Source organism: Pteropus alecto, unplaced genomic scaffold (genome assembly GCF_000325575.1).
Source record: "Pteropus alecto unplaced genomic scaffold, ASM32557v1 scaffold114, whole genome shotgun sequence".
In the NCBI taxonomy this organism is placed as follows: domain Eukaryota; kingdom Metazoa; phylum Chordata; class Mammalia; order Chiroptera; family Pteropodidae; genus Pteropus; species Pteropus alecto.
Window position 1 is genome coordinate 771,265 of NW_006435793.1, and position 19,202 is coordinate 790,466.

General features: G+C 41.7%; 2 protein-coding genes across 4 annotated transcripts in view; both read left to right on the forward strand.

Annotated features, from left to right (window-relative positions):
* The window catches only part of GRIN3A (glutamate ionotropic receptor NMDA type subunit 3A), a 140,840-nt gene extending 122,212 nt beyond the window's left edge, over positions 1-18,628 (forward strand). The window contains exons 7-10 of one of the 3 annotated variants that reach the window (XM_015589115.2): positions 10,793-10,957; positions 11,921-11,997; positions 16,501-16,829; positions 18,481-18,628. In XM_015589115.2, coding sequence (XP_015444601.1) covers positions 10,793-10,957; positions 11,921-11,997; positions 16,501-16,829; positions 18,481-18,509 — 600 coding nt within the window. In that variant the 3' untranslated portion in view covers positions 18,510-18,628. Of the gene's footprint in view, positions 1-10,792; positions 10,958-11,920; positions 11,998-16,500; positions 17,210-18,480 lie in introns of those variants that run through there. The other 2 variants (XM_025046565.1, XM_006911510.3) reach the window with 2 other exon arrangements.
* Positions 34-560, forward strand: PPP3R2 (protein phosphatase 3 regulatory subunit B, beta). The gene has a single exon (XM_006911509.1). It carries the CDS (start codon positions 48-50, stop codon positions 558-560), a length of 513 nt encoding a protein of 170 aa, XP_006911571.1. The 5' UTR covers positions 34-47.
* Positions 18,629-19,202: the final 574 nt, after the last annotated feature.

Consider the following 19,202-nt stretch of genomic DNA (forward strand, 5'->3'; position numbering starts at 1 on the left):
CCGCGCGAGCCTGGCCGCGCCCAGCTCGCCGGTGCCCGGAGTCCACAATGGGGAATGAGGCCAGTTACCCGGAGGAGATGTGCTCCCACTTCGATAACGATGAAATTAAAAGGTTAAGCAAGAGTTTTAAGAAGCTGGACTTGGACTCTTCGGGGACTCTGAGCGTGGACGAGTTCTTGTCCCTGTCCCAGCTGCAGCAGAACCCGTTGGTGCAGCGAGTGATCGAGGTCTTTGACACCGACGGCAACGGAGAAGTGGACTTCAAGGAATTCATCTTGGGGACCTCCCAGTTTAGTGTCAAGGGGGACAAGGAGCAGAAGCTAAGGTTTGCTTTCAACATTTACGACATAGATAAAGATGGCTACATTTCCAACGGGGAGCTCTTCCAGGTGCTGAAGATGATGGTAGGGGGCAACCTGAAAGACTGGCAGTTACAGCAGCTGGTGGACAAAACCATCATCATCCTGGATACAGACGGCGATGGGAAAATATCCTTCGAGGAATTCAGTGCTGTAGTTGGAGGCCTAGAGATCCACAAGAAGCTGGTGGTAGTTGTGTGAGCTTTTTTTAAGAGCACCACCCAACAACGACTTTTACTTTCTTCTCTCATCTCTTTCAAGATCAGCTCAAGATGTCCGGCAACCATCTTTCTGACTATAAAGCCGCGTGTTCTGACACAAAATTTATGATCAACTCAGAGCTATTCTTCTCTCAATGATTCAGACTAATACCCAAAGGAGCCTGGTGCGGAAAGACAAGGAAATGGCTTTTATAAATGTCTTTTTCTTTGTTTTGATTCAGAGACCAAACTGTAAAGAGTGAAGAACTTCTAAAGTTCAAAACTAAGAAAATATACTTTTCTGCCTTACTTCTCATGGGTCTTATATATGGGGGGCAGGGAACGTACAATTCAAATCAGGTGTTAGGTGAACAGTTTTCATTTACTTGTGTTCAGGTATATTTCGACAAAACGTTAACTTCCCATTATAGCAATAGGGATAAATACATTTCTTTTGGCTGAGCATCTTTTAATCACCTCTCTCTAGGCAGCAAAAACCCATCTTTCCCTTTTCCAGGCTGCAGCCCACTTCCCATGATGTACCCTGAAATCCCTCAAGAGGGTTAGGAATCCAGGCAGGCTCCTTCTGTCTCGTTGCTCCAGCTCCTGAACAGAAACTGGTCTCAGAGCTCTTGTAAGAAATGCGAAGACTGGACTAAGTGCCCAACCCAGCTGTCGGCCTCAGTGGCCAGCGGGTTTTCAGGGTTGGCTGCCCACCCTAGTGTTAAGTTCAGTTAAGGGGGCTTCTATCCAAATAGGGCAAGAACTTTCCAGAAAGCTCTCACCTCCAATTCTCAGCCCCACCCCAGCTAGATAGAATGGGGCAGATTCAGAGTCTTTCCTCCCACGGGCAGAGGCCATGAAGATTCTGGTGGCAGTGGACTCTCCCCAGGATGCTGAAGTGGCTTTGCTCCTGGTAGTCAAAAGACGCAGAGATAGGTGAGCACATCACTGTAAGAGGAGGTGAATGCTGTCCATACTAAGCTTAGTTTTGAAAATCAGACCTGGGGTCTGGCAGGGAAGCTGAGAGCTCTCTCATTGCAGGAAGCTGTTTGTCGAATGCAACATTCAGCCCAGAGTTCCTCACATCCTAATAAACCTGCAGCCAAGGAGGTATGCTGGGTGAGAGCCCATACACACTGGGTGAAGGCCGATGTGTGTTCATCTCTCTTCAGCTCTGTGTTCAGTGACATCATGTCGATCGCTTGAAATCAGCCATGGTGGGGGTAGTTCGTCACGGAGAAAAGGCAAAGTTTTAGTTGGTTTGGTTTTGTTTGTTTAGGAGAGCCAGTGTAACAGTAAGTACACCGCTACCTGCACCCTAAATTTTACCAGTTCTCCGAGGTCCCACTTCACACCAGTGCCTGCCATGTTACACCAGCCCTGTTTCTCCCAGTGGACAATTCCCCATAGAATGTGCTGAAGGCTCTAAAACACCAGGACAGTCAAACATATTCTCCCTATACATTCTTAGCCAAGAGACAAAACAGGTAATTTTCCTCAGGACAAGAAAGATTGTTTCAAGATTTATTACCCTTATTTTGAAGAAGCTGATAGCTAGTCTTAAGACACACACACACACACACACACACACACACACACACACACTCACACACACTCCCACCACATGCCCCTCAAAAGTAGGAAAAATAACTCCACAGATTTAATTACTCTCAGGACACCCATCGATCAAGGCGCCCTGCCATACTTGTTATTTAATAGATTACTTAGGAGCCACAAAGAATAGGAGTCCCTGTCCTTTTAATTCCTGTGCAGTTTTTTTAAAAACTGTATTAATAATCAGTAAAGGACCCTAACCCTGTAGTGCTATGATTCATACCCCCTTTGGAGAGCAACATAGCTCTCAGGCTCAGATACACCCAGGTTTGGATTCACTTACAACTGGGTTTTTATCACAGTCAATTTTTACTAGCTGTGTGAGCATGAGCAAGTTACTTAACCTCTCTGTGTCATTCTTCCTAATTAAAATGAGGATCCATCCAAGGGTTATTTTAAGGATTCAAAAAGGTAAAACATGTAAAGTGCCTAGAGCACAGTTGATTCATTCTACTAATTTTCTTCCCCTTCCCCACCATCCCATTCTATTATATAAATATATTAAGTGAAACAGAAGACCTATTGATTCCTTCTGAACCCTTAGTACTCAGCTACACTCTAAACTTAACTGGACATTTGTGTAATTCTAATCCAGAAAGAAAACAATGTCAAGGTCCTCCTACCTCCTCATTGCAAAGGGAAAACAGACTTCTTGACTGGAGAAAGTGTAAAAGAGAGAGACTCTCTCACTGTTGCCCCAACTGGTTGACTTTACAGAGAAAACTTTGCATGAGGAAAGTGAGCATGGGTAATGCTAGCCAGCATGACCTCTAAAAAAGAGACATTATTTGTATACTCTGCAAGGTGCACAGTAAAATATGGAAATTTTAAAATTATGACCCAGGGTTTAAAGCATTTTGGATTACAAGTTCAAATTTAACAAGAAATGGGAAAATATTTCAGCTTCTGGAATGGCTGGAATTAACAAGCTAATTGCTCGATCAGTCTACTTACTACAGCTGTACCCAAGGCTATGTGGCAATAACCTAGAACTAAGAGCCTGTTTCTAGCTTGAGCAACTGGAAAGATCTGATTATGTGGCTTTTGAGGAAGAAAGATCACATTTACTGCCAAGTTAGAATGCTTTGATTTTTCTCTCTGTTGCTGGATGCCAACAAATTTAGTTCTGTACAACTTTTGGGGGTGACAAATAATAGTTAACATTTCTTGAACAACTGTCCCAGATACTGTTACATTTGTAGTATCATTTAATCATCATAACAAGAGTGTGAGGTGGGTGCCATCATCTCAGTTTTGTAGATGATGCTGTGTAGAGGTCTAGAATCTTCATCAAGGTCTCCTGTCTGGCAAGTGGCAAAGCGAGGACTTGAATCAAATTTTTTGACCCCCAAATGCTGAGCTTTTCCACCTCACTGCAAGGCCTCCTATTTTTATGGTTCTTATATTTACCTGCATGAAATTATTTCTGATATTCTTATTAATGTAATTAAATCAAGCCTCAATTTTTACAAAAGAAAAATTTTTGTCAAGTGGCCTCACTTCGTTGGTTCTATGCACTGCAAAAAAAACCATATTAAGCAAGGCAGTCTTAAATCATCTTCCACTTTTATCTCATCTTGAAAAATAAGTGACAGTATTTAGATTAAACCAATAACAGCAACTAATATCCTTTGAGGCTATAGAGATCAGTAACAATATGTTGTAGTGAATCCTTTATTAATGGGTTGTGTCTGCTTTCTACCATATGTTGCAATCCCAAAAACCACTAAACACCTCTTTCTTTTCGAAACGTAGAAAAAATATGGCCTTAGAATAGTTGGTTTATACTCTATCGTGCTTTAGAAGAATTTTCAAAGAAAAACTTTCCAGGGATTTTTTTAAATCACAAATTCCATTCTTCTGCTACTGATTCTCCCTGTTAGGATATAAAGTAGGTAGTTTTTCTGGCTACAGTGTTTTATTTATTTTGCATGCCTTGGAGAGGCTTGGATGTTTTTTAAGACAAGGTAGCATTGTGATAGAGAAATCAGGCTATTAGGCTGAGAATCTGAACTGGACCCCTTTCCTTTTGTATTGGCTACCATAGCTATTCCAGTGGCTGGTAACTGTGTGAATAACAGTAAATCATACATCAGCTTTTAAAGGCACTGGCTGATTTGTAATGAAAAACCATAACACTGAAGGGACACTAGCAGCAATAAAGTATGTAGATCAAAGGGTACAGTCTGATAGTTTATAAGCTAAATCTAATCCATAAATACATTGTTTTGTTGTTAGCTTTACATGGTATTTCTACAATTTTTTTATTTGCCAATATTTTTAAGATCTGAAGACTTTTTAAAAATAAAAATAAAAATTAGCATAAAGGAACACAGGCCACCCCAGTAAGGGGTGGACTTTTATTGCTAAAGTACCTTTGAAGCATAGGGATGAAATTAAGTCAGCGAAGAGAGACTAATGTGTTCCACTCTTTAGTACAAAACTCAAGATAGACTCAAGTGTTCATTATTTTTCAAAAATAAAGCCACTAGTCGTAAAACATTTATCCCAATAAATGATATTTTCTAACGACTAAAACAACAGAAGTTTACAATAACACAAACACAACTGTATAAAATTCCAAACTGCTGTATAAAAATATCTAACAAAACAAAGTTAACAGAAAAAGCAAAAACGGAGACACATGGAACACGTTAGGAAAGGGGTTAATAGTTTTTTTCTAAACTTTTCTGAGATGTGTACTTGGGCAAAGGATATAAATATACGATTCATACATTGATCGGGAAAATGAACATCGAAAACTAGCCTCACTAATTGAATAAACACAAATGAAAACATTTTAAAAAGGAAAAAAAATGATTAATTATAAAACAAGGTTGCTGAGGATGTGAGTCTCCTGTGTCTCTGGGAGCATCAGGCTTTTTACACTTTTCATCAGCTGTTTTACACACCATGAGGAGTCACAACGGTTATATCATCTGACCTGGTAATCCCACCCCTTGCAATATGTGTCTCAAAGAAAGACTCAAAAATGATTTTTTAAAAAAGTGCTATGCACACTTTTTTTTTATTGCAGTGATATTTATCACATATATGTAAATAAATAATGTTAAAGAAAAACACCTGACAGTTTGGGATTAGTTAAGTCAATTATGATAAAAGAGTAGGTGATAATATAAAGCCATTAAAATTAACAAATAAAATGTGTAAACCCATAAATTTTTAGAAAGTAATGTTAAGTGTTTTTAAAAGCATAATTTTTATATGTTTACAATTCTGGAAAATAGATAAGCCTATGGTCATAATTCAGAAGAGAAAATAAAGAAATTAAAGTAATTGTTTATATAGTAAAAGGGTTATGGTTCAAGACTAAAAGATGGTTGCTCAAGCCTAGCAGGGGCCGGGGGTCGAAGAATCTCCTTACCAACAGGGACAGTGCCAAGCTGATGAACCATGAAGCTGATTCCAGGTTAGAGAACATGGAAGGGCCCCAGCCCCCAGCGCCTGGGATGTGATGGGCAGTTCCCTGATGGCAGACCCTGATCGCTGTCCATCTGGATGATTTTGCTCATTCAGACAAATGTGTGAGCACTGTTAACTTCACCTGTGCAGTGTCTCCCTGGATTTTGCAAATCATCTATCTCCTCTTTTGTTTCTTTGGTTCAATGTGATCTTTCAATCGTCTTCATTGATGAGAAAATTCCAGATTCTCTGAGTGACTATCTTGTTTCTCCTATTTTACAGTTGTTGTTAATTCTTACCAACCCCCCCACCCCATCCCCCTAGAAATCCCAAATGATTACATCACAAAATCTTACCTCACTCTTTCTAGCCAGACAGAGTCACTCCCCTTGGTACCTAGAAATCCCACACCTGATGCAAGTCTCCATCTTCTATCCCTCCCCAGTAAAGGGCTCTGTGTATAGATACAATAATGAATCTGCAAATATCATTGAGCTACTGCTCTTCCAAGCAGAATAGTGAGGTGGCAAAAATAAAGTAGAAATAAGGTCTTCAAAATTAGAAACAGCATTTGCTTCTTCTTCTTCCTGCTGCTAAGTATTTAGGAGTTATCGAAATGTTAGAAGCTCCAGAGCCTTTCTTTTCTTTACCTCTCTCTCACTAAAAACATTATTCCTCCCCAACCCCAGCTCTCTAATTAAAAAGGAAATTATTTAGAACACCAGGATTTGGCTTTGCAGACTTAGAGAAGAGGTCACACAAAGTTTAAAACACACTAGATCACCAAAAAATAAAATGATTTCACATGGTTCTTGTAGTTATTTTGCTCTGGGGGAAAATACTTAAATAGGGGCTAGAAATCTTGAGAGTAATTGTAACTAAGTTCTTCTTTTTCGGTATGCACTTCAATTAATAAGCATTTATTGAACACCTACTATGGGCCAAGAGTCTGGAAGCACACAAAGAAAGGCAGAGCCTCACCTGCCAGAGAAATCTTCCTAGAACATCACAAACATCCATTTCAGAGTTCTGCATGAGAAATGAAGTCTATCTCAAAAGCAGTTATATTCACACCTCAGTGCTAGAGGAGCTTAATCCTTTAAAGCAGTCTATCAGGCCAGATTCTTTGGATGTAAGCAACAGATTAATTTAAGCAAGAAAAGTGGGATTATCAAAAGAATAATGGGAAGCTCATTATTCTAATGTAAGAAGGCGAGTAACTGATGCCTCAGGAACCACAGGACTCCAGGGATGTTAGTGGCAGGAAGTAAGGGACTATGTCTTTGTGACACTTACATTGGAAGTGACTCAGCTCCAAGCATTTTCAATGCCAAATGTCTCTGATTCAAATGCAAATTGACTTACCTTGGGTCACATGCTTGACCTGGTGTGACCTAGCAGTGTAGAGTCTGTGATTGATAGACACAGCAAACAAAGCCACGTGAAATGGGGAAGGGCAGTTCCCCAAGGAAAGGGCCCTGAGCTAGTAAAATCAATACAATACACTTCCAGCACACGCCAGCCAGAATTACTTCATCTGATCTTCACATTATTACTTTATTAATTGTAAATATATTTTTCCTCCCGGTTCCCACATTAAGTCCTCAGATTGATGGTGTAAGTTTCCTGAGTTCTTTGAGCTTTAGTTTTCTCATCAGTTGAGAATGATCATCTCTATCTTTCTCCCTCACAGAATTATTCTAAAAATCTCCCGACGTATACAAAAGTATTGGGAGAAAATATATATGTGTGCATGGTATGTGCATGTGTGTGTGTGTGTTTTACAATTATATTGTACAAAATAGATTCTAGCTCTCATATGCTTTTATCTATTCATTCAAAAATTATTTATTGAAAATCTATTAAGTGCTAGGCGCTGTTTGAGGCAGTCAGGGTATGCACTGAACAAAATGGGCAAAATCCCTGGCCTCTCATAGCTTGCATTCTACTGGAGGAAAGAGGCAATAAACAAACGTGTACTCTGTCAGGAGGAAAATAAAGCAAGGTAAGAGGAACAGATTATATCCAAGAAAGGAGAGAGGATGGCAGGACTTGCCTTTTTAACCACAGTGGTTAGAGTAGATGTTACTGACCTGTGACATTTGAGCAGACACCTGAAGAAAATGAAGGAAGGAGCAATGTTGACTCCTGGTGGAAGAGTTTACAGACAGAGCGAACAGAAAATGAAGACCCTCCAGCAGGTGCGCCTGCTCGATAGATTTAAGGAAGAATGAGGACACCCACGTAGCTGACAGATTGAATAAGTGAGAAAAGGATATAAAGTTAGGAAGTGTGAGACTCGTTCACATAGGGCCATTATTCTGTATGAGACAGAAAACCATCGCTGAGCACTGAGCGCAGTAGTGGCATGATATTTTGAGTCATTCTGGCTGCTATGTAGATGACAGACTGATGAGGCCAGGGAACCAGTTAGGAGGCGATTCCAGTAGTCTAGGTGAGAGATGATGGTGGCTTGGACCAGGGTGGTTGGGGGAGGTGATAGGAAGTCATCCTATTCTGGAGATATTTAAAGGTAAGGCTCCACCACATCTACAGACACAGTAAGGTTTTTGGCCTGAGCAATTGAAAGGATGGATTCATTGAGATGAGAAAGACTGTGTGAGGAGCAGGTTTCAGGGGGGAAATTAGGACTTTAATTGACGTGTTAAGTTCGAAATATCTATTAGATATCCACGCAGAGAGGCTGAGTCAGGAATTGGAGAAGATATAAATATGGAAATCATTGGCACATAGTTTGTATTTAAAGTCATGAGTCTGTGTAAGTAAGTGGATGTAGCTAAGTGATTAAAGGCCTACCAATGTTTATGGTCAGAAAGATGGAGAGGAAGTATAACGAAGAGAGAGGTGAAGAAAATATATCAAAGAGGATTGAATAATCAACAGAGTTCAGGCTGACACATGAATAAGGTGAAAACCAACTCTTGGATTTGGCAATTTGGAGCTCATTGATGGCTTTGACAGGTATTGTCTAGGTTATTGGTAGAGACAAAAGCCTGATTTGTTGGAGTGGGTTTGGAAGAGAATTGGTAAAAGACGAATTAAAATAAGTATAGACCACTCCTTAGAGGACGAGAGAAATTGAGTGGTTTCTGTGTGTTGATGTGGCCTGGAGCCTGGGGAGGCGTAGTTCACAAGATGTAGCAAGTAACACCGAAGGCAAATGATGAGCGAAATACCTTAACTGCATTTCTTGCTGGAGATTTGAGAACTAGTCAGTTATCTAACCAGGTGTCAGATGTTTCAAGTGTCTACATCTGAGCAAGATGCAAAGCAGGGTTTGGGTAGCAACAAAATTGGTGGTCTCGGCCTCTACCTGTCACTGGAAGCACTGATGATCTGGACAGAGACCACTCAGAACATTTGATAGTACAGGCATCTCCCTTTATCTAAATCTAGTCTGTTCCTGGAAATGTTGGCGAGTGAATTTCCAGATGATGGAGTTCCTTTCATTATTTTAAATGGGAAAAAAAATAAAGCATTCCCACTTCATCCAAAACCCCAACTAGTTTCCCTAGATAACAATAAAACACTCTTGGACACTTATAGGTGTTGCACAATACATAGATTGTTATATATGGCAATCTACCAAGAATTTCTGAATAATATAAAGCACTTAAAACACCATTTTTTTAGTGCTTAATTAGTGGTATTCATGGGTAGAGTATATATACAGAATATGCTTCTCCCGTACAGTGCAATGGACATAAACTAATGTAAATGAACAATAAAATGTTAAAGAAACCTAAGTGTAAATATTTAGCAAAATAAAAAAGCAAGCAAGGCCATTTTTTAATGGTTACTTATTGATTAAATAGTTAACTGAGATTGGGTAGGCTAAAGTGAGCTCGCAAAGGACTAAGTGAAGTAGTAAACGGCTGAGATTTGTCCCTGCCTATATTCTGGGACAGTTTTCTCTCCTTGGCACTTGAACCCCCAAAAGTGTGTGGCTGTGGGCTATCAGATAAAGCTGCAGGTGAAGCAATGGAATGAAGAAAAGAAAATTTTAACGTTTGTGTGCATTTCTTTGCTTTCATTTATGCTTTCATTTTGAAAACATGAGATGAGGCTGTGATTGCATTTCTGAATGTGATGTTTCTACTTATGTCACTTGCAACTGCAATCATCATTTTTTCTGCATCACTTAAATTTATTTTAAAGATTCGACGTTGAATATTCATTGCTCCTCTTCTTCTTCCTCTGACCAGTGATACGTGTCAAGTTGAGCCAGTTCCACCGCATTAGAAAACAAGTCGTCACGTGACAATGTGGGGCAGATGCACACATCCAATGCATAGCACATTTACTCCATGTGGTCCTAGGGGACGAGCTGCCAAATTACAGCTGCAGCTGTACATCTTATCACTCAGGCTCAGACACAATTTAAACATTTCCATTGGAGCTCACGGGCAGATTAGAGTGGGTTTTCAATTCCAATGATGAGTTCTGAATAAAAATTTTTGCAAGTTGTTATAGGGAATAGACAGTAAGAGTTCAGATAACAAGTGATCTGTAAATGGTTTTGCTTGAAAAGCAATGCGGGCTTTGGCATCAGACACAACCTGGATCCAAAGCCTGGCTCCCTCATTTATTAGCTGTGTGATTTTGGGTAAGGTAATCTCTCTGAGCCTCAACTTCCTCAAATGTGAAATGAAGATAATAATATTTAACTTGCAGGGTTATTGTAAGATCATACTGTGCATGTATGGTATCTGGTACACAAATGCCTAATTAAAAAAAAAAAACAGTAACTACTTCTATTTGTCTATTAGTATGTGGATGTAAGCAATAGAAAATTAAAAGAAGAGGTTCTTTCCTTGACAACTATTCAATGTTTTAATATATTAAATTGTTTCCATTCTTGGGTTCTATCTCTCAGTCTCTCTCCAGTGACTGTAGTGTGGTCCAGACTGAGGGCCTCTGCACAAGTCCAGGGACCATCCATCAATATGTGAGCAGTATCCCAGGAACTGTGCTCCACAGCAGCCCTCAGTCCTGGCTGGATTTCTTTCACAGTGTAGTATAAAGTGAGGTTTGCAGAGCACACAGGGAGGGACATTCTCCCGCTTTCTTTGGGTCCAAAAGAAAAAAAAAGAATCTGCATCTAAGAATGAGTAAGTGTGGGGCCAGGTGGAGCATCACATTCATGGGCATTCCTTTCCTGTTTTGCCACAGACATTACAAATGGGCATCAAACACTTCTCTGGACTCTTCGTGCTGCTGTGCATCGGATTTGGTCTGTCCATCTTGACAACCATTGGTGAGCACATAGTGTACAGGCTGCTGCTACCACGAATCAAGAACAAATCTAGGCTGCAATACTGGCTCCACACCAGTCAGGTGCGTGCCACAGGTGTATTGCTCCAACATTCTCAAACTTCAGAATTCCCAGTAATGGAGGAATCCAGAGCACCGAGTCACACTGACAAATGACAAGTTAGCAAAACTAGGGCTGTGTCGATGTGCTCAAGGTAGAGGCATAGACACTCTCAGTGTTGAAGATGGAGTTCTCTCTATCCCATTAATTCACTTTGCCCTTAAATTAAGCTATCTTATAATGTCCTTTCCTTTCATATAACCCTCCACTGCTGCTCGCAACAGAAGCAATAGAATCGTTTTTAACCTGGTTTCTCTTAATAGTGACAATCTGAGGAGACAGTGTTCAAAATTTGTTTCCTACAGATTCTTTTCTTGCAAAAATTGAAACCCATTAAATGAGCTCAAAGTCCCCAATGGCCCCCATCCAAAAACACGGGGCTGTTTTTGCTCATTCATCTGTAATGCTGACCTCTTCTTTTGTTATCACAGTACTTTTTTTCTAGGTAGGTGGCTATCACTGATTTGGGTACACTTGAACCCTGTTTTTCTTACTTTGATCCTAGGAAGTATTTGGTCTCCTAAGGAGAACTCCGCAGACAACTGACCTTCTCCATTGTACGTTTTGGCCGCTAAGAAGTTCAGACTTAAGTTTTGACCCCATTCGCAATTGTACAAGGCCCTTTGCCACACATTCGTCATGATAGCTCTTCTTTATGTCACATACGTTTTTACAACCCTGAGCATTTCTAAGTTTCCTGTCAAATTACTTGTTTTCTCTTTAGGTAGAATAGTAATTTATAATTAGAATTCTTGTTCTCTTGGAATTTGGGGCTGCATGTTGATCTGTTTTCAGGCATCTCTGGAAGTATATTTATAGTGGACAAGGTTTGCCGTGGCGCGATACACTGTTAAATCTCAGGCGGTACTTTGTCCCCGACTGTGTTTTCTAACGATCTCCATGTGTGAATCTGTTCTTTCCACCAGAGATTACATAGAGCACTAAACACATCATTTGTAGAGGAAAAGCAGCCACGTTTCAAGACTAAACGTGTGGAAAAGAGGTAAGAAGAGGCCAGTACCAAGCTTCTTCAGATGTGTTAATATGAAAGTTTAGAGATATAACTGAGACTCTGCTCAAGAGGGAAATTATGTGTAAATAATTCAGATTGAATTAGAACCAAATTGCTGATAAACACGATCAGTAAAAAATAGATGTGGTTTCAAATAGAAATAGAACAGACAAAAAAAAAAAAAAAAAAACATATCTGCACGTATATGAACACTGGAGTGCGGTCTAGGCAATCTACACCATGGTCGAAAGTGCAGCTATGCTCTCCAGAGTCAAGCTGCTGGGTCCAAATCCTGTCTCTGACACTTATGCCAGGCGTGGCCGGGGCGAGTTATTTATCTAACCTCTCCATGCCTCGATTTCCTCATTTGTGAAATTAAGATAAAAAGAGTACCTATTTCCTAGAGGTGCCGTAAGGATTAAAGGAGATAATACATGTAAAGCCCTGAAAACAAAACTGCTTTAGCAATTACTCTTGTGCGCAAAATACAGGTAAGAACCAATGAATACTGCAGGTAATTAATTTCATGCGATATTGCATTTTTGGCATGTTTTCATTCCCCACTCCATTCCAGCACTCCTAGGAATAGTTGAAATATGCAACAGACGGGTTCTGCTTAATCCATTTCCTAGCACTCTTACTACATCATACCTTCATGGTATGGAGGCTCATTCATGGAGGCTAAAGATGTCAGAAGCATTTGGATCTGGTTCCTGGTTGGCCTCTACTGCATGCGGCCTACGGCGGCCCTCCTGGTTCTTTCACATGCCCAGAAACCTCAGTTTAGGGCATTATCTCCACGCAACTCTGTCATCTACGGCAGATCCTCAGCTCAAAGCTTGGCTTTCTGGGTAATTTTGAACCTGACACTCATACTTCTCATTCGTAATAGAGGAAAAGGAAAAAAGGAGTGAAAAACATGATTCGTTTTTACTGTTTGAAACTCCCCTGGGACTGCTGCTGTCCCCTTCTCTCCAGTCTGCATCTGGCTTGTCAGAATCATTTCCTATCTCTCTTTAAAGCCTCTCTCTCCAGGCACACACCCTCTCTCTCTCAGTCTGTGGTCTCCCTGTACTGCACTGCAGAGCTGTCAGCAACAAGCTATCGATTAATCAGGCCACAGCTGTTCTCTGTCATATTGCATATATTTTCTTCTATAATTATTTTTGACATAAAATTTTAACCATAGGAACACAAGAAGACATAGCAGCAAAGACATCGTCGCATAATGACAAAGCACTTGTTTTCCAGCTGTAATAGAAACAGGAAGCCCAGTAATCCCGCTTCCAACCGTGATGTAATTCCTGTTCACATCTCTCCTGCCCAAATTGAGAACCAAATGGGTCTTTCACTCAACTTACCCACTTCTCTTGGTGAATTTCTTTCTGGAAGCTCTTACTTTGAGGAGGAGCTAAAGCAAAACATGCCCTCATGGCTTAACTCGGGCCCACATTTCCTGTGCCATTTCCCAAACTACAACTCAACCCACCTGTAACCTTTCAAACACAGCAAGTGTTTGTGGTCCCATAGCTGTCATGTCTCTTCTGAATGGTCTAGTGGAACATCGAAACTTGATGTTACATAACTGCTCTGGGGAAGCTCATTTTGCTCATTTTTTAGTGTTAAGTACGGTTCACACACTGGTCACATTACATTCTAAGCCTGAGGAAGGGTTTGATACAAAATGCAACCTAAGCAATGTAGAGGCCAGCAATGTAACACACTCATTCCTTCCAATTAGACACCAAGTCTGACACTCAGCATCTGTCATCTTGCATTCATAGGTGGTCCAGAGCCACCTGTCAACTATCATCGCAATTATGATGCTAGTAATTAGAGTTTGACATGGAATCCAGTTTTTGCTTATTCTTCTATATTATATTCCCAGATACGTGTACAAAGTTCTGGAGAAAACCACATTGGCTCTCTCTACTTACCTGATTGCTGTGGTTTCCTGGACAGTCCAGGAAAACGTGTAGATGCCCCACTCCCAGGCTTTCCCCTCTATGAATCATTCTGTGGTACTAGAGTTAGTTCTGTTGCCTTGAAAACTCTCTCTCCCTCTTTTCTTTCTGGAAGAAGATCTATGCAAACACCTATGTCTGCTACAACTTGGCATCCCCCCTGTGTGCTCCATATTTATTGAATAAATAAAGCAATAGATGAATGAATTACTAACATATAGGTTTGAGAAAAGGCTTGGAGAAATTTTGGGCCGTGGTATGAAAGTAGATGTTGCTCCTTTTTTATTTAAAGCAGAAAAAAGTAGATATTGCAAGAGAATTTATAGATAGTCCTTGGTTTATTCACCATGTTATCTCACATAACTTTTGGTCTATCCTTCATCCCACTGGGTTTCCAATACACCTCCTTTCCTCTTTCACCCTAAATACACAAAAATTGTAAACCACATAATACACACCACAAATAAGATCGTTTTGAAATTATTGAAACTCAATAGGAAATGATTTGAAGGAAAAATTAAAGGGAAGTGTAAGGCTAGAAGGAAAATTCTAACCACATCTCTGATCCAGGTATAAGGCCAGTGGAGCTATAGAATTTTTACCCATCCCAGGGCACAAGAAAGCTGAGCTCTGGTGACCCTTGCTCATTTATATGAGACTTAAACTATAAGACATAAACTATGAGACATACAGGGTGGTTTGGAATGTGTTTGTGTGTTTTAGTGGCCTGGGGCACGTATCAGTTACTTTTTCCTGTGTGAGAAATTCTCTCAGTACTTAATGTTTAAAACAACAGCGAGTTGCTTATGAATCTGTGGGTCAGCTATGCAGTTTAGTGATCTAGCCCAAAGTTGGCTGATCTTGGCTACCTTTGCTCATATGTCTGCAGCCAGCTTGCAGGGAGGGGGAAAGCAGCTAAGGGCTGGCTGGTCTATTATGGCCTCAGCAGGGTCAACTGGGAAGACTAGAGACTCTGTCCCCATGGTCTGTTGTTATCCAGCAGACTAGTCTGGCTTTGTTCAGATCTCAGCAGCAGAGTTCTGAGCCACACAGTGGAAATATCTGAGGCTTTGTAAAAGTTTAGGCTTGGAACTGTCACCTGCCACTTCTGCCACTTTCTGTTGGCCAAAACAAGTCATGGGACCAGACTAAATTCAAAGGAGAGGAAGAGCAGGCTTCCCCACCCCTCTTGAATCTCCCTTGATAAGGACAAGCTGCAAAGTCACATTACAGAGGGGCATGGATGAAAGGAAGAACAAAAGATTATGACCGCTTTTGCAATCTACCGCAGGGAAAAATGAAACAGAATCATCCTATAAAGTTCTTGTGTTTTTGTTCTCATCCATGTAACTGAATCAAGACTTTATTATCCCTCCTTTTCCCCCTCCCCCTGCAGGTTCTCCCTTTCTCTTCCTGGAAAGTAAAAATCCAGGAATAAAGTCTTGACATAGTTATATGGATAGGAACAAAGGCACATGGACTTAATAGAGTGTTTCTATTTTGTTTTGCCCTGTGGTAGATTGCAAAAGTAGTCATAATCCTTCTCATTCTCCTTCTCCTTCAACAAGACTAGAAGAAATCAGTAGCTATGCTGCTTAGGGCTCTAATCTGTTCTTGTAGCAAGAAGCTCTTCTCATTGCATCCAGCTGTCAGAGTGTATTTCAGAAACCAGATCCCCCTCTTCCTGTGCCTGGCCAGCAATAACTCTCTGGCTGTCTGTAGCCATCTCTCTGAGATAGTGGTATCTGGTTCAACGCAAGCCTGAAAGAGGATTGCGAATCTATTTCTATTTGGCTTTCAGTATCCCGGCAAGAACTTGAGGCTTTCTTGGTTTGTTGTTGGTGGTGGTGGTGTTGGTGTTGGTGTTGGTGTTGGTGTTGTTGTTGTTGTTGTTGTTGTTGTTGTTGTTGTTGTTGTTAAGCTTCAGAACTGAGCTGTCAGTCTCAACCCACATAAAGTCATCCCTGTAATGGAAAACTTTTTGCTGAAATCTGCAGCTTGTATGCTTTTATTCTTCTCAAACTCAAGTAGTAAACATCGGGTGGTCCTGCAGAAGTCAGGATGAGCCATCTTATAGTATCTGTCATCGGGCTCATGCTTAGAGTTTAACAGCTAAATAAACGGATTCTCACTTTTACTAAAGCACCATCTTTCTAGCCATAGAATGTTTCAAGGCAGTGCTGATTTCTGAGCCTCACCAGCAGGAAGAGAATAAAAAGGCATCTAACACTCTTCATAAAAGAATGTACCACAGTATAGTCTATCAGCCCTCCAGATGATACACCCATTTCAGTTTCAGGAGAGCATAAGATTTGATAAGACCTTGAACTTCAGTTGACAAGAATTGTATTGGCTCCTTTTTTCCCCATGATACTATCTAGCGGGCAGTCTGTCCATGGCTTTGTTAGTCATCTCTGAATGCGTACCCAGCTCCATATTATTCACACAGGAAATGGTTTAACAGATTGGAAACAACACTTTGAGAGCTACAGAGCGGAGGGTCAATCTAAAGTGCCTCTTTGTTTCCTAGGTCCATTGTGGGACCCCGTCAGCTCGCCGTGTGGAATACTTCCAATCCGAGTCATGACAACCGACGAAAATACGTCTTCAGTGATGAGGGAGGACAAAACCAGCTGGGCATCGGGACCCACCAGGACATCCCTCTCCCTCCAAGGAGAAGAGAGCTCCCTGCCTCGCTGACCACCAACGGGAAAGCAGACTCCCTCAACAGAGCTCGGAACTCAGTGATGCAGGAGCTCTCGGAGCTCGAGAAGCAGATCCAGGTGATCCGGCAGGAGCTGCAGCTGGCTGTGAGCAGGAAAACGGAGCTGGAAGAGTATCAAAGGACAAACCGGACTTGTGAGTCCTAGGTGACCGCGCTGCTCCCCTTTCTCAGTTCCTGGCCTTCCTCCAACACTTTGTGATGCGTTTTTGTAACTACTGACAAAGTTGTGGGGAACCTGAGGTCTAGGTCTTCTTAGAGGTCAAGTTCGCTCTCCCCAGCCTAAAAAGTATCAGCAGCTCTTCCCAAGCTCACTCTCCAGGCCTCCAGGGTAGCAGTCTTTCCAAGAAGAACCTTAGTCAAGAGTGAACTCCATGCAAGGGATCTGTGAATAACCACACAACCCCAGTTCTTGTTAACCTTTTCACCAGGTGCCACAGTAATATTTCTGGTTTTAGCCCTTTCTCTGCACTATCAACAAGAGATAAAAAAAAAAAAAAAAAAATTGCTACTCGTACCTGGTTGTTGGTTTTCTTCTTAGTACAGAACAGGATTATCCAGAGTTGTGGCTTTTGATACAACCTGTCAATCTAGATATCTTCCTGGGTTCTGAATGGGCAACAGGGTCAGAGCTAGAGAAACTTAGAAACAGGAAGGTGGGTGCTTAAAACGTTAACTGACCTCATTAGTGTCACAGCAGGCCAAGGATCAATTGGATAGGGCGAGAGCCGTGTTTCTGAGAAGGTCCTGGTTCTCCAACACCGTCCTGAGCCACCTTTAGTAGGAATATGTTTACATGATACTATGAAAGGGGACTGGGATGTGGTGAGTGGGAACAGAGAACAGACTGAAGAAGCATTAAAAATATATGCAGTGTTTGAGAACAAAAGCTCGGGGGCCAGAAAAGCAATTTAGCTAAAGAATGAATAGTACTATACTTCTAATCTAACTAAGCATCTCCACTCTAGTGTGTGCCTTTTGTAAAAGAGAGAGAAAGAGAGAAAAGCAAGCAAGGTTGTGGCCTTAGGATGAAACTGGAATATCCCTACGTATTGCCTGTACAGGATATGTGAGCTGGCACTGTGAGTTAACTGAAAATATTCTGCAAACCACAGACGAGGCCATTTTCAAATCGGCAGTCACCTGTCTCTTAGCTCTGAGAATTCCCAAAGGGAATGTCAAGCTTGTGAATATCACAAGCTTCACCATTCAGGAACATGCTCCCTCCTGCACACCACCCCCGTTTTTCATATCTGTATTTGTAACAACCAAGTCAGTCTCTCAGCCTCATACCCACTCCCCTCTCAGGAGCTATGAACAGGTTTGGTCTCTCCAGTTCTCCCCCTGGACTCCATTAATGCCCCCATGAGGTTGATATCAGTAACCCGGTTTCCCTCTGCCTAGTGTACAACTTTCCCAGTGTGCAACTGCTCAGAGTTGCAGAAAGGGAAGGGAATACGGCCACTATTGAACTTCAGTTCTCAGTGTCAGTGTAGATCGGAGTCATCCAGGAGCTCGTTAAAATGCCGATCGTCAGGACCCTTCCCCAGAGGGTGGGCTAGAGACCTCTTGTTAACGAACACCCCCAGGTGACTGACACATGGGGTCCAGTCACTGCTCTAGAACTGTGACTGCCCCAAGCATGGGGATGAATGAGCAGAGCCTTTGGGAGAGTTTTTAGACTTGGGCACACACCTGCTGATTCACCTTCGTACAGCCCCTCCCACCCCAGAGCACCATTTAGGACTAGACTTCCTTGTTTATCAGTTATTTGCTTTATCTTCGCAGTACTCTCTGCGGCACCCCAATCCATGTGAATGCCTACAATGAGTTTGCGGCGCTGTGCCATGCCCTGGAGCTCTGTCACAGCCACGGATCACTGGAAAGGCACAGCGGTACTTTGGGATGGAATTCCTGCATTTCCACCAAGAGCCACCCAGTCAAAAACACCCTAAGCTGTAATTAGATAAAACAAGCAATTAGTTAATTGTCTGAGAAAACCCAGGGGTGGACGTAGGCACCGAGATACTAAAGAGGGAGGTGGGAGGGTTCTAAAGTTAGACTTCATCAACCTCACAGGTGACACAGTTCCACAGTGAGGGAACAGGTGAGCCCTGGAAAGGGAAAGGACAGCTCTCCTATGAAATGCCCTATCCTCCCATGTTCTCACCGCAGGCCCACAAGTAGGTTGGCAGCTGCCTGTGGGAGATCATGCCCCTTAGCCATCCAGCAGCTAAGGATGCTGTGCAGCCTCTGCCATCATGTTCTCTGCACCCCTGAACCTCTGCGCAGCCGGGAAGGCCAAAGTACAGGCGTACCTCAACTCACATGACAGCCATGCTCCCGATGTTGTACATGGACGTTTTTATAACTCATTTCCTGACTGTACTTGAGAAGCTGGCTATTTAAAGGAACCCAGAGGTGAATTCTTTTGTAAAGAATCCTTTTGTAATGCAATTAATTATCCCTTAATGTATCTGTTTTGTAAGTTTGGATTTTTGTATATCGGG